Source organism: Aulostomus chinensis, chromosome 8 (assembly GCF_037954235.1).
Source record: "Aulostomus chinensis isolate RoL2024-O1b breed Wild chromosome 8, RoL_Achi_v1.0, whole genome shotgun sequence".
Lineage (NCBI taxonomy): Eukaryota > Metazoa > Chordata > Actinopteri > Syngnathiformes > Aulostomidae > Aulostomus > Aulostomus chinensis.
This window is the reverse complement of record NC_141327.1, coordinates 21,714,943-21,729,333: the sequence shown is the minus strand read 5'-3', so window position 1 is coordinate 21,729,333 and position 14,391 is coordinate 21,714,943. Positions and strand designations below refer to the sequence as shown.

Below are 14,391 nucleotides of genomic sequence, written 5' to 3'. Positions count from 1 at the left end.
CAGTAAAAGCCATTGTGAAGGAAACTTCATCAGTTCTGATTGAGGCTCTTCGCCCTTCAGTCTCCGAACCAAACAGAAGCACAGCAGCAAACAGGACTCTTATGGCATTGATGGAAATGTTTCATTCCTGTCGAGGATCAGACGATGCCAAGTCTTTAACACCACATTTTAACATCTGAGGAGAAAAATCAAGCTGCTGTTGATTTTTCAGGGATGTAAAGCTGCTTTGAATAGAAAAATGCTAACCTGCTCAAAAAGACAAATGAACTAACCACATTTATATGTTTATGTTCTCAAACTGCTGAAAATGACTAAAAACCTAGGATTTGTAACGTGTAATGTTATTGTCATTTCCTTAAAAGGGTTTAGTCGATATAAAATGGCAGGAGCTGGTATCAGAGTCAGTATATCAGGGCTGTATCAAACCTTTCTGATGATACTCAACCCTAAACAGAAGGCAATTTGGAGCTTCTGAAACACATTATAGAAATTACATTTAAGCAGCTTCACATCTGAAGAAGCGTCATTTCTACACATGACAATGTCTCATTTGTTGTTTTCTATAATATATCAAAATGCCAGGAATCAAACATGAAGCACTTAAGGCCTGTGTTTTATTTAATCTGTTACATTTGGATCTGCTCTCACCTCAGGCCCTGCAGGCCTGCCAGTCTCTTTTCCTTAATAGGCCTCTGATACCAGAAATGAATTTTTTTCTTGATGTCCCCATCCTCTTAATTTTATGATTCAAAGCATATCCGAGGTGAAAATGATATGGAAGAAAATACATTTCAAGGAATTGTGGTTGTTCCTATTAGCGTGGTTTTAGGAACAAGATTTCGAATTGTGCCAGAAAGAAAACTGCGGCTAATTAAATTAAAGAACTACGGTTAATGAGGTAGAACCGCAGACTTCTTTTTTGGCTGAAAACAAGAAATATGAGTCTTTTAATGAAAGGTTTGGTTGTTCTGGTCTGCATGTGCGAAATCTTTCTAATTAACTCTCTCTCTTGCAGTGGGCGCGTGTTGGTGCCTCCATACCGCGTGCGTGCGTGCTCCCAGTGTATGTACGTGATTGTGTGCGTAGGAGCGCGCGCCTTCCGCTACTCTCTGGAATGCAGCCAGTCCCGGCTCTCTCTCGAATCCACACGCGGCTTCCAAAACCCAAAAGCCTTTGATCTTTTTTTTCTGTCTCCTTACCCGGAAGAGAACCCCCTTCTCTCTCTCTCTCTCTCTCTCTCTCTCTCTCTCTCTCTCTCTCTCTCTCTCTCAGCTGGGATGAACGCACACGTGGAAATGTTGGCCCGGCTCCACATTCGGACCAAATTTAGTCATACAAAGGCGAGGGAGAGCGAGGAGGAGGAGGAGAAGAGGGGTAGTCAGGGGGAGAGAGGGTTGGGGTGGGAGGAAGAGGGTGGGGGTTGGAGGAGGGGGGGGGGGTTGGGGATGAAAGAGCCAGCCGCTGCAAGATCAAAGGCAGCCGCGGCTCCGCCCCGCTAACCCCACCTCCGCGCTTTATAAAGATCTGCCTCCCCATCCCGACTGTGATTCTCACGCAACCTCTCACTACTCATACACACACGAACACACACACACACACATACATGTACATATATATATATATATATATATATATATATATATATATATATATATATATATATGTATATATATATGTGCTTTATTTTATTTTCTCATGAAATAATCAAAGTATTAAGTTGGGATGTTATTTTAACATTTTTACCACATGGCCTGTTTTGCTTTGCACACTTCACATTAGGCCTATTAATTCAGTGTGCGCGTGTGTGGGTGTGTGCGTGCCATACACTCATTTCCTTCTTTTTTGCAGGTGTGTGTATGGGGGCTAATGACTGAATATTCATGTTTTCAGCCTATTGGTAATGGATCAGTCTGAGGCAAAGTTTAGAAACCTCTGGCCTGCCCTCTATTGTTTTAATCAACTAAAGTATTTTATTCATAAGGAATGGCACATTTTTAATATTTAAATAACCTTTAAAACACCCTGATTCAAACAAACGAGGCAAAGAAAATACACAAAGATTTATATGAATATATATGTAACTCAGCTAGACTAGAAAAAATACCGTATACATTTATATTTAAGCGCACTAAAACGCCTTTTGTTTCACCTTTTGCGCACTAAAAATCACAGCATTACCAGCCCTTGCGTGTAGATCCGATCACTCTTATCTCTTTCTCTACTATCATTTTTATTTATCCTGATTGTTTTAACCCATCAGTGTCAGCCCCCCCCCCCCCTTCTGCCCATTTGTTGTGAGCTGCGTATAAATCTCTCTCTCAGGAGGAGTGTCAATCGGTGCGGTGTCAATCAGAGCCTCGGCTTCCCTTTCATCTCTCCTTCCTCCCGGTGACTGGGAGAGAAAGAGAAAAAGAAGGAGGAGGAGGAGGAGGAGGGAGCACGGCTACATTACCAACACACATACACACACTGGTTACATTACACTGTGGACGCGCTGCGGGAGCAGTGGGAAGTCGCTCCACGGCGTGTTTTTTCCTCTCTTTTTTTGATTGTTTTACGACTTTTTTGCTTTAATCCCTCATCATCTGAGCATCTTTGAGGATGTATTTCTGCGTCACTCTTTGACTAATCCGAGAGTTGAAACTGTGCGCTTTTTCCTCCAGTCCATCACCTCCAGACGGTGTTTTGGTTTGGTTCGCCTGCTGTTCTCAACTTTTTAAGGACGCATTTGCTTCACTGGACCACCGAGGAAATATTTCTCCTATTATACATTTTCTTTTTCGTTTTAAATGAGACATCTCATAGGATAAATCAACTCTGTGTATTGACTGAAAAAACAAGCAAACACTGATGAGATTTTAACTCGTGGTTCGTCTCCTTTTTTTTTTTTTAATTTTTACCTCATGACATTAAGGCGTGCACCGGACATTCATTCTGACCCTTCACATTTCAAGTTTTTCCGGTCAGACTTTCCGTGCTTTTAGTTGAACTTTAGAGGCGAGGAAGGACGCTGACACACTCCCCCTGTTGCTTCACGAAAACGCACCGGCAGCGTGTTTGCACGCCGCCTCGCCTCCTGGTGACTCGTCGCTCCGGTGAAGCAGAGGGACGATTTCACACTCGGATTTTAGTGGGAGTTTTCCCCTCCCTGTAGTCTCTTGACACTTCTGGGTGTGTGTTCTCTCGGTGAAACGACCAGAGTTAACCAAAAATGCCCCAGTTATCAGGCGGCGGCGGCGGCGGCGGAGACCCGGAGCTGTGCGCCACAGACGAAATGATCCCGTTCAAAGACGAAGGAGACCCACAGAAAGAACAAATCTTCGCCGAGCTCAGTCACTCGGAGGAGGAGGGAGACCTGGCGGACATCAAGTCATCTCTGGTCAACGAGTCGGAGAGCAGCCCAAACAGCAACAGCCACGATGTAAGTGATGTGTGTGTGTGTGTGTGTGTGTGTGTGTGTGTGTGTGTGTGTGTGTGTGTGTGTGTGTGTGTGTGTGTGAGTGAGTGTGTGTGATCACGGATGTGCTGAATGATGAGGAATGGAGGAAGGTGGGTATCAACCTTGAACTCCATCCAAGAGGACAAACAACCTCCTAACAAACTTACTGGATCATTTTCAACAGTCAAATACCTGCTTTTCATTTGGCCTTTTACTCTTATAGTCAATAAAGTCAAAATAGTTACACAGATGGACGAAAATAACAAACCTACAAATTATTTCCTCCCCTTGTATTTATATAGTATTAGTTTTATCATGAGCTGAAATAATATTTAAGCTATTTAATTTAAAAACACAAGCTTTAGCTCCGATGTTGAGCTGTAGAAACCCTAAAGATGCTCCTCTCCACACTCCGCCCTAGAAGCACCCTGTAATTGGAAACTCTGCAGGCCCCAGTGTTGACTTAACCCTGTGAAGCAGTAGATCAATGAATTTATGAGTAAAATATGAAGAGAAAAAATATTCAAGATGTAAAGGACTGGGGCCTTTTGTGCTGCCTGTAAAAGGAAGGCTAATCGTTGTGTTTAACCTCCAGCAGCTGTAAACACACACATGCAATGATAAAACACAAATCTTTAAACTCACAAAAAAAAAAAAATAGCAGGATCGTTAATTTACTCTAGAGGTCCCAGCTCTTGAAATATAATCTTACAATTATGAGACATATTTCAATAATAATAGCTGTTAATTTTAATCTTATAATTTCCCGTTGTTAATGCATTTAATCTGTGTAGCTCGTGTGTGATCAGAAGAGGCCACATGATGTTTTCAGTGAAATGTATAAATGTGTCAAGCATGTGAATTCATTAAAAAAAAATCTCAACGGAAGAATTATAAATAATGCATTTTTAATATTTCTAGAATTGTCACAATCTGATGTGTTCACACGCTGAATATTCAGCACTTGAAATGACATAAATAGGATTTTATTAGCGCAGACAGCACACAGGTGAAATTGTGTTTCTCAGCATCCATGTACCAGTGCACCGACCGCAGGATGCTGCTCCTCCAGCTCCAAGATAGTAGGATGTTCTCTCATTAACCGCGGTGTTAATGGAATTTGGGGCTGAACGAGGCTGTACGCATCCACCAAATGTCCTGGAGACACACAAGACACAGGCTGACTGTTAATTAGGAATCCAGTGAAGTTGCTTCACTCAGTTTGAAGCATCCTGAGGGGTCTGAACTCCCAAAAAAGAGGTCTTCTCCTCAATTCTGAACTGAGTAGAGAAAGAAAATGGATGTGTGAAATACAGGAGATTTTTGAATGTAAAGTTCCTGATTTTTTTTCCTTGATGAATTTGGGATGATTTTATTTCAATTCCTGCAGAGCTTTTTAACAAAAATACAATTAGAATTTAGAAGGGGAAATAAGATGAGAGTCGGCCCATGTTATTAAGATCTCCTTAAGGACAAGAAGCTTAATTGAGTGGTTCTTTTGAAGCGTTGAGGAAGGATGCTCCATCACCCCTGTAAAGATATTGGTTTGGGTGTGTTTGTGTGTGCTTGTTCCGCTTAAGTGACAAACAAAAGGACAATATTTGGCCCTTCAGAGACCTGTCTGTGTATCTAACTGCATTTAAAGTCCTTTTTAAACTCTTCACCATCATTTAATATCTCCTGTTCTTGTTTTGTTTTTTTTCTTCTTCCAGGCAGCTAGACAGTCCCAAATACCGCAAGATTCATACCATGAAAAACACAGAGACCATCCGGAGGATGGTAAGTGCCACAATAAGAGCTCATTAAGTCAGCATGCTCTATAGGACGATGTGTCATTTAGCTGCCTTAAAAGCTGGAGAAGTTGAGGTGAAGGATCTTATCAGAGTCCCTGTTTCTGCTTCTCCCAGAGACATTTAGATCCAAGACTTGCCCAGACTTGCTCCACATTCATGGACACAGCTACCTGTTACCTATCACAGATGAGGGTGCCTGCACCAGTGGAGCACAAAGACTAAAGAGTGGATGAATAATCACTTTAACTCTCACATTTAAAAGCGGGAATGATCATTATGAGGGAACCCTAGTGAAGATAGTGCAGAACTACATATCTGTCAGGCTGTCTTATTGTAAAAGCACCCCAGTAAAATCTTTCCCCAAATACAGCAGGTCTCGTTTGCAAGGCCACACAGTGCCCCCGTTCCTTCTCTCTATTGTTGTCTGACCTCGCCGCTGCAGGTCATCATTAGGACTTTGAGGAGGAGTGTGCCTCTTCTTTGTTCCCCTTTCACTTGTGAATACGATCCCCCTCGAAACCAAACACAGGCTTTCTTCACAACAAGATCCATGTTGCCATCAGGCTAAATACCACAAACACTCCCAACCCCCCTGGCCTTATTACACAGCGTGCAGTTGAGTGGCGTTGTATTGAGGCCTCTTGTATAAAGCCCCCCTCCTCTCTCTCTGGTCAAAGGCATAGAGGAACAGTTGGGGCGTCTCCTGTTTTGACACAGTCTGTATGTTCTTCTAATTGGTGCTAATTGGCACAGAGGGGCTCCATTGTTCCTCTGCATAATACGGCTCCCCTCTCCAAGACTGCAAGGAAGGGCACAAACAAAAGGCTGGGGCAAAATAGGGCACGGGTTAAAGCGATATCATAACCGCATCTGAACATGCCGGGTGAACTTTGTGTTCAGCTTTCCCATTATTATTCATTGACAGAAGTATATTTAAAATTTGTGATTTATAACATGTTGACTGGACTTGCTGTTGTTTTTGTAAATCTCTTCTACAAATACTCACTAACTTGTCTGTCTCCCATCTTCATCAGGAAAGCATCAAGACATTTACAGTAAAGGCCATCCATACTCGGGCTACCCAGGCTATATCATGATGAGCAACATGAGCAATGACTCCTACATGAACAATGGCTCCCTCTCGCCGTCCATGCCCAGAACGGTTAGTTATTCTCTCTCTTTTTTTTTAATTCAACGCACTTAAATTCGAGACATTGTGACGTTAAATGCTCACTGTGGAACAGTTGTTTGGAACTGAGAGTAAAAACCTCTGAAACAAACGCCTGCAACAGAGGTGGACATCTGAAGTCACTCAGTAGCCATAAAGAGTACAAAGGTACTGATGGAGCTTTGCTAAATTGTGAGGTAATTATATGACATCAGTAAAATCATTGATTATAGGTTTAGTTCTTATTATGACTGAGAGCAAAGCAACGAGATGAAAGATAAGCGGCGATTTGATGTCAGGCTGCACCTGCTCAGGTTAAAGTTCTCTGAGTTCCCACCTTTTGAATATGAGCTGAAATGGGAAGACTGGTGCTGATTGTAGATGCTGTCACAGCAATGACTCGGTAAACGTTACCAGTCGGCCCTCTGCTTGACCTGCTCCTTTTAAAACAGGATGTTTGGTCTGTTATTAAAAAACTCGTTGAAACTACAAAGCACATACAAGAAGTGAATTCAAATTACATTGAATAATCGCAGTATCACAAAATCAGCACCAGAAAAAACACATTTTGCAGTTATGAGCTCCTCAAATGTAAAAATTGGCTCGTTATTCTCCTTTTGAATGGCATTTTAAAATACTTTAAGGTTTCAGTAACAGTTGTACATTTTAACAAAAGAATCGTGCCTTGCCTTTATATTTGTTTCGGGGTGCAAAATCATTATTATTTTGTTATCTTTTGTTGACCAAACAATTTCCCAAATAATCATTAAAAAAATCAAAACATCATAACAAGTACTTCTTTGTTGCGGTTATTTTAAAATGTAACAACTTGCCAGGAATTTTCATGGTGGCACCTCCACAAGTATGAAATTGCTTTTATCGTGCCAATGTTTGGGCTCAAATTTGTCTCCTGTAAACTTTTACTTATCAAGAAATAAATCTGACACATGAAAATTTACATCTAATAGGCGAAATTTCCCTGTAAAATTGTAAAAATGCAAGCTGTTCAGTTTTATCCGAACGTGAATTGGGCAAAATAAAGGCATTAGTTAATGAAAGCACTTCAGGTAGAATAAAAATCCAAATGTTTATTTATCGTTCTTCCTGTGTGAGTCTGCGTTCCTGTTGTGTTGTGCCTCAGGGTTTTTCCTCGCAAAAAAGGATTGTTGACCATCTAATGTAACCTAAGAAACAAAATTCATGTCATATTTTACACAGTATATACCTGAGATATTCAGTATTTCTCAGTCTGTTCAAATCTGAAATGATTGGTTGCTCCAGTTACCCAGCGTGACCGAGGAGGCCCCGAGGCTCTGAGGCTGCCCTGCAGATGAGCCTGTGGTACCATCCAGGGGTGACGTGTGTTGTCGCAGATATCGTCCCTGTCACAGTCTTAATACTGGGCCAGCTGCAGGTCTTTCACTGGCGGCTTCCTGTGTCTGTCCCGTTTGCAAATTTCTCCTCTCAAGACAGACATAAAACGCAGGGCACACTAGCAGCTGTCCACTCTAATCCTGTTATGTCCATGCACATGTCTCTGTATCACACTTGGGAAGACAACCAGTCTCCGTTTGGTGTCTCTGTGCAGGAAACACTCACACATGGTGCAGAAGAAGCAGGAGCCCTGGGTTGTTTGTGCTTTTGCATAGCATCTGAGTTGGTTTCATCAGGGCAAAGTTGTGAAATGTGTTAGTTCAAGAAGTGTCTAGGAGGCAGATGTGATTGTCGGGGGCAGATGCCACATGCTGTGTGAAAAGGATTTTTATTCACACGCAACTATGATGTTAAAATTGCATTGCCACTCTTTTGCCAAAGTTTCAGAGGCTAAAAGTATGTGACATTGTGGAGAAAACGTGATCCTCATTACCTCATGATTCACCCTCTTCACTCAACTGATAGAATCGTTTACGAAAGCTAGAGTATGATGCTTTCCAAATTCTCCCATTATGGCTTGTTTTCTGCTCAATTTTGTCAATTATTCCTTTGTACACATTGAAAAAGTTGAAGAGGTCTGTATGGAGACCAGCTGACAGTAAAAGAGGAAATTACCCCTCAGGCCAGGCAGTTAAGCGGTGTACTTGCTGCCAAAACTTTTAAAGCCCCACATTCATTTTATTCACCGTGCTTGCTTCTTCTTCTTCTTCTTCTTCTTCTTCTTCTTCTTCTTCTTTTTTTTGAAAAACTCAATTTTCCCCTCATCCTGTCTTCAATAAAACGGTAGTCATTTTATATACGATTCTCTCACTTATCCAATAAAAAGAGCCAGAGTTTGGTGGAAGGATCACAGGAACACACAGAAACACAGAGAACAGTCCTCTGGCTTTCTCACTGATGTCAGCGCGCTGCTGGCCACCTCAGCCACAGTATCGGCAGGCCTGGGATCGGTTTTCAATGAGATCAAAGGCAAATTCTCTCTTTCATTCTCTTCCATTCCCAGCTTCACCGCCACCCCCAATCCCAGTAGTTTAGATTGATTTCTATTGACCATGACATTCCTGCACATGCCGTCCAGTCACGATGGAGCTGTAGCGAGTTGCTGATTGTCAGCAGATTTTTAGGTGGTTCTAGCTTGATAAATCTCCTTCACCGCAAGAGCTGAGATTGTGATGGGAAGATGCTGGAGGCTGTTCAGTTGCATGTAGTGTATGGTTAATGTGGATTTGGCCACTTCAGAGAGTTGCTTCTGTGTTATGAATATATACAGTGACGTTAACCCTAAACCTGTATCTGTTTAGCATGTGGAGTCTGGCTGTCCTGAGCAGAGTTCAGCATGAGCTTACAATCTCTTCATTATGTGATGTGCACTCTTTCTTGAGGGAGCCAACATGCACTGGCGTTACGTGATTCTTGAAACTGTTGTGTAATTATATAGTGATTTACACTCTTGTCAGTGTCGGGCTTATATTAATCAAAATCTGTTCATTGTCTTCGTTTCCATGCAAACAAAAACAGAGGTGTTTGCTGCTCCCAAGAATGGAGCTCATTAATTCTTCCACTGCTGGTTGGCGGCTATGCTTTTCATTGTGACTGGTTGTTGTGGAGTCTTCTGAACGTTATGCGCTTAGGCAAGTATAAAGGCTCAGCAAAGGGCATTTGTGTCAGTTTTGGCACAAGTGCAGTGTACTGTGTGTACAAATACAACACCGCTGACAGCTGGACGTCTGTCACTGTGTTGAGTTTCTCTGTGTATTTAAAATAATGGCGGGTGAAGCCATTAAGAGCAAATAAATGATTACCAATAGTCACATTTAATTTATGCGTGGAGATGTGCAGGAGGAAGTGTGATGCAACAAAGCCGACCATCATGACTGTTACGGTCTGTTGTGCCACGATGTGCAGCCACACTCACACAAAGGAAGGGAGCCTACGAGGCTACGCTAAACAAATCCAACAAATGCAGTTAAAGAAGATTTCAATTTTTGATGTTTCACAGTGTTTAAATACTATAGTTAAGTTTACAGACAAAAAAGTATTTGGTTGGAGTATAGTGGATTTTATCGAGGTAACAGTATCCTCTTTAGGGTGGGGCAAAACGACCAATCACAGACGAGCTAACAACCTATTGAGAGAGTTGGCTGATGAATATCCTTCTAAACATGTTTGTGGGGTCTGTGTTCCCGGCCACAGACGAAGCGCCAGAAACCTGTTATTGGAGAAATCAGGTGAAAGCAAATAATGTCAATACCTTGTTAGTGATTTATAGATTTCACCTTAATTGTTTTGATTGAGATCATTTCGAGGGTGAGAGGATTGGCTTTCTCCTTTTTTGACTGTGTAAAATGTTTTACAAGTGGCTCACTATTTGGCTTTAGAAATCCACTAAACTGATGTCAGCTTTAATCTGTTCTATCATGCCATCACACTGCTGTTACAACTTCTCCGTCCTGATCTTTAACATGCTCATATGGACATAAAAGCCTAGAGTCTGTTTCTCCTAAGCTTCCATCCCAATTATGAATACCATGTTGTTTATTTACATAGTTAAAGAAAACAAGTTATTGCAGAAAGCGGCCCATAATCTGGTCACTTAACTGCATGTAAATACACTCAGTTGTCTGTATTGGTATTTCTTTCTCAGTAAATGGAGATTTGTGGTGTAATGCTTATTTTCTGCTGCTATAAACTTTGGGCCAGTTATGTCAAAAGTTTAGTCTTTAACTGCTGAGGATATAAATGTATTTTTTTATTGATGACACCAGTTAATCTGTTACTTGGTTTGTATACAAACTGTTCTAATGGCTTTGCTGGGTGACAGTATTTAATCTAGGAAGGCAACAAATTCATAATATTAATTGGGTGATGCTACTTTTCAGTTTAGCCATAGAACTCGCACTGTGCTGTACCACATTAAGAACAAAACCCAGCTGAGTCAGTGGGAGCCTGACAGCTGAAGATCACATCTCTGATAGATCGATTATGATGGCTGTCAATCAGCGTGGTAGAAGGCGTGCCTGAGTACATGATGCCATCGAGAGCTACTGTGAGTAAACATGGAGGAAAAAAAAACTGCTCCGACAAGTGAGATGAGTTTAAAATCAAGCTAACCAGAGCAGGTGAGTTAGCTCTGTCCACTGACTGCTGGTCAGCTCTTAAGCTGCAGTTAAGACACCTCAAAGTCTGGGAGGAAACAAACTCAGAGTTAAGAAAAAATAAATTCAATTCAGAAATTACAGGTCAGAAACTCAGTTCAGATTCCCGACTCCACTTCTTCAACAGTAAGCAGCTGTTGATATTTGGACTGATACAATCTGTGAAATTTAATGAATTGTCTTCTGTTTGGCAGGCATATTTGACACTTCTGATTTAACCAATAGTGTGAAGGCAGTAATAACGGAAGGACAATATTCAGGTTGGAATTTCAATTTTGCGACTTGTCTTGAATGCTGCTTCACAACCAGTATCAATACATCACAACCAGTGATCAATGCTGACCAGGAGATGCCATCCGGTGCCTGCCGAATGCTGCAGCTTGGAGCTCAGCAGCCAGGCGTTTACCTGCGTCCATGCTAACGCCAAAAAGTCTCCACCGTGCATCCGCCGTACAGTTTCAGGCCATTCTTAATTAGATTAACGCAGTAATTTCACATTAATGCCAAATCTAAAAGTCTCTACTTGGGACATTGATGTGTAAAACCTTGATAGATTATCAAGATAAGGAATGATTGTGTTCCGGCTTCTGTTTTTGTGTTACTGTTCAGTTGACAAATGACACATGCGTTTACAATTTTGGTCAGAATTGTCATAATGCTGCGTCAAAGAGTGTTTGTGAAGTCTGGTCTTCAAAGCATTTTGGATGTCATCGCTTGTGGTTTTGACGAGTGGAGGAAGAGGACCTCTGAGGATTGTGTCTGTGATTGATTGTTTCTTTTAGCCGTCCAAACTCAAGCCGGGGTTTAGAAATGACAGATTCTAAATATAGATCAATACACGTATTTTTAGATGACCTAAAATCTATTTTCAGAGCATGTTACTGCTGCTGTGTAGACACCTGCTCTTGTTTTACATGCTCTAATAAAGGAAGCGAGCAAGGCTCTCCACCTAACTGTGAAGATGTGCAGGTGATCTCCAGCTGTGTTGGAAAGGTCTCGTCGTCTAAGCCAACAGCTTGAGGAGGAAAATGGATAGAATGCTGATTTTTTTTTTTTTTTAAAGCTGGGTTTTTCTACAGTGTTTGGGGGGATGGGGGTGGTGGGGGTTCAGAGCGCTTCCTCTCCAGTGCTGTGGACTCTTTTTCCCTTTGGACCCTCGATTGCAGATCCTCATGGCGAGAAAGAGGGGGTGTCGGGGAGTGGTGGGTTCAGCGCCGCACTTTCCTTTGATGTAGTGAGAACGTGACGGATCTGCTAGCCAGTGTCTCGCAGCGTGGAATCACTAACCCAGGCTTACCTAACGGGATTGTGGTAGGACCGTTCTGGTGTCCCTCAGTGCCATGTGTCCTGAGCTCATGCCCCCAGCTCAACCGTAGAAGATCCTTGTTAAAGAGAATACTACATTTACCAGCAGTCTTCTGTGTCCACACTAAATATTCTGGATGGCGGCTTCCAGCACCCTTAAGTGTCACTACAGGATGGACTTGCTGCACCAAGTTTACTAAAGCTGAATGTTGCAGCACGCATTTAAAGCAGCTGGGTTCCATATGATTACAGCTCATTTCATTTTCTTTCGTGCAGAACCGCCTTTATGTTTATATGTCTTAGTCTAAAAATAAATCAAGATGATAACTGTCAAAAGACAGCATTATATTTGCCTTTTTTATGACCTAGACACCAAATCGGTATTTTTTTTTCCCCAGCTAGGCAGTGTATATATCAAAGAGCCACGCTGACATTGATGTCATCTGCTGTGCAGCTCTATCAAACAGTGAAAATTGTGAGCACACATAAAGTACCGCACCAGGGACCTCACACAGAAGAAACACTTGGCCCCTTAAACTCTTTGTAGTGCTGCTGGGTCTCGCTGTTATATAAACAGTGCCATTAACGCCAGGGTTTCGTCTCGTCCTCCACTGTACGGTGATGCTGGTTGACACATTTACTCCATATGCATGGCGATAATGACGCCATGTGGTTGCAATCACCTTATCAGTGTGTTTCATCTTGTGAAATGGAGCTCAACAGAGTTATTCTCCAGCAAGAGCTACATGTATGAGTTGTTGTCTTTATAGGAGGAACAAAAATGTAACCTTTTAATTGTCTGGATTTTTAAAATATTTGATGGCATGTGGATTACATTATATTTGGTGCATTTTAATACCTTATTGATCACTGTTTACTGTTAGATTGTAACAACTGAGTTCAAAACTGGGACTCAGATGCAGAGACAGAGCAATCAAAACCCAAGCCTTAAGTGAAACTTGAAGGCAAAAGAGTTTGTGCACCAACATGTTGTCTGTGGAAACAAAAAGAAAAAATCAATCGTAGGACTCGAATAGAATAAATGCAAACATGCCAATGTTGAGGCAAAATGCATATTTAAAAATGCGATGAAAATAAAAGTGAATAACAAGTGTTAAAAGCACTGAAATGGTCACGGTTGTGAGCATGACATGGAGGCACACGCTTAACCCCGGTTGATGTTTATTTTGGGGCATGTGTCACTGCTCGAAGCACTCGTATATGATGGCATTTTCTATGCTCCCCATCCTCCCACTGAATCGGTTGTAGCTTAACCAATCAAGCAGGGTCGCCTGGAGCCAGCCAGTCAGGCTTCCATGGACAGACCGCTGCTCAAGCCTGCAACACCTGCTCGGAGGGTTTCACTCTTCACCAGCAGCTTGCTGCTGGTCTCCAGGGGTCTGGCCAAGGTTGTCCCTTATGCTCCCTTCTGTTTGAATGGCCTGGGTGTGGACTTCCTGTAAGGGAGGATCAGAAAAGGAGTCAAGTGAGCAGCGTGTGCTTGTATGGTGGGTTTTTGCCCATTTGTTGCGCAGCTCACTCTGTGATGGCTGCATATAGTTAAAGAGGACAGACAGCGAAGAAGTTGTCTCTTGCAAATATGTTTTGTTAGAGATTAGGATCTTTATCCCAATTCTGCACCACATATGCTGCAAAATGAATACACGCATGCTTCAGTTTTTATCTAAAAATACAATAAATATGCCCCGGCAGCACAAGTTTCACTTAATTGGTCTGGTTTAGTCTTAAAGCATGATGAAGCTTGACTGTAGTCCCTGAAAGCTGATCACAGTACCTCACTGTTCCCTGACACAGCCATAAAATGAGTAAAAACATGAATAGCTTTATTGACTTCATCTTGACAGCGTGTAGGTCTAATATAGAGGCGAGCAGTGTTCTAGCTAGTAAACTGCAGCAAAGGGAACAATAGGACCACAGGAGTGAAACATGGGTGCAAATCCTGCCGGCTGTGTCCAGACTTCAGAGAAGCTGAAACAGCCCTCACTTTGTCCAGCTAAGAAATAGAGCTATGATCAATAGCTGCTCTGTTGTATGAAGTTGGTCAGTCTCTGGTGCGTTCACCCTCCCTCTTTCTCT

General features: G+C 42.1%; 1 protein-coding gene across 6 annotated transcripts in view; it reads left to right on the top strand.

Moving 5' to 3' along the window:
- The first annotated feature begins 2,434 nt into the window (after nt 1-2,434).
- The window catches only part of lef1 (lymphoid enhancer-binding factor 1), a 41,683-nt gene continuing 29,726 nt past the window's right edge, over nt 2,435-14,391 (top strand). For 3 of the 6 annotated variants that reach the window (XM_086211674.1, XM_086211673.1, XM_086211669.1), the window contains exons 1-3: nt 2,436-3,421; nt 5,152-5,218; nt 6,267-6,394. In XM_086211674.1, the coding sequence (XP_086067800.1) occupies nt 3,212-3,421; nt 5,152-5,218; nt 6,267-6,394 (405 nt within the window). In that variant the 5' untranslated portion in view covers nt 2,436-3,211. Of the gene's footprint in view, nt 3,422-5,151; nt 5,219-6,266; nt 6,395-14,391 lie in introns of all 6 variants that reach the window. The other 3 variants (XM_086211671.1, XM_086211670.1, XM_086211672.1) reach the window with 2 other exon arrangements.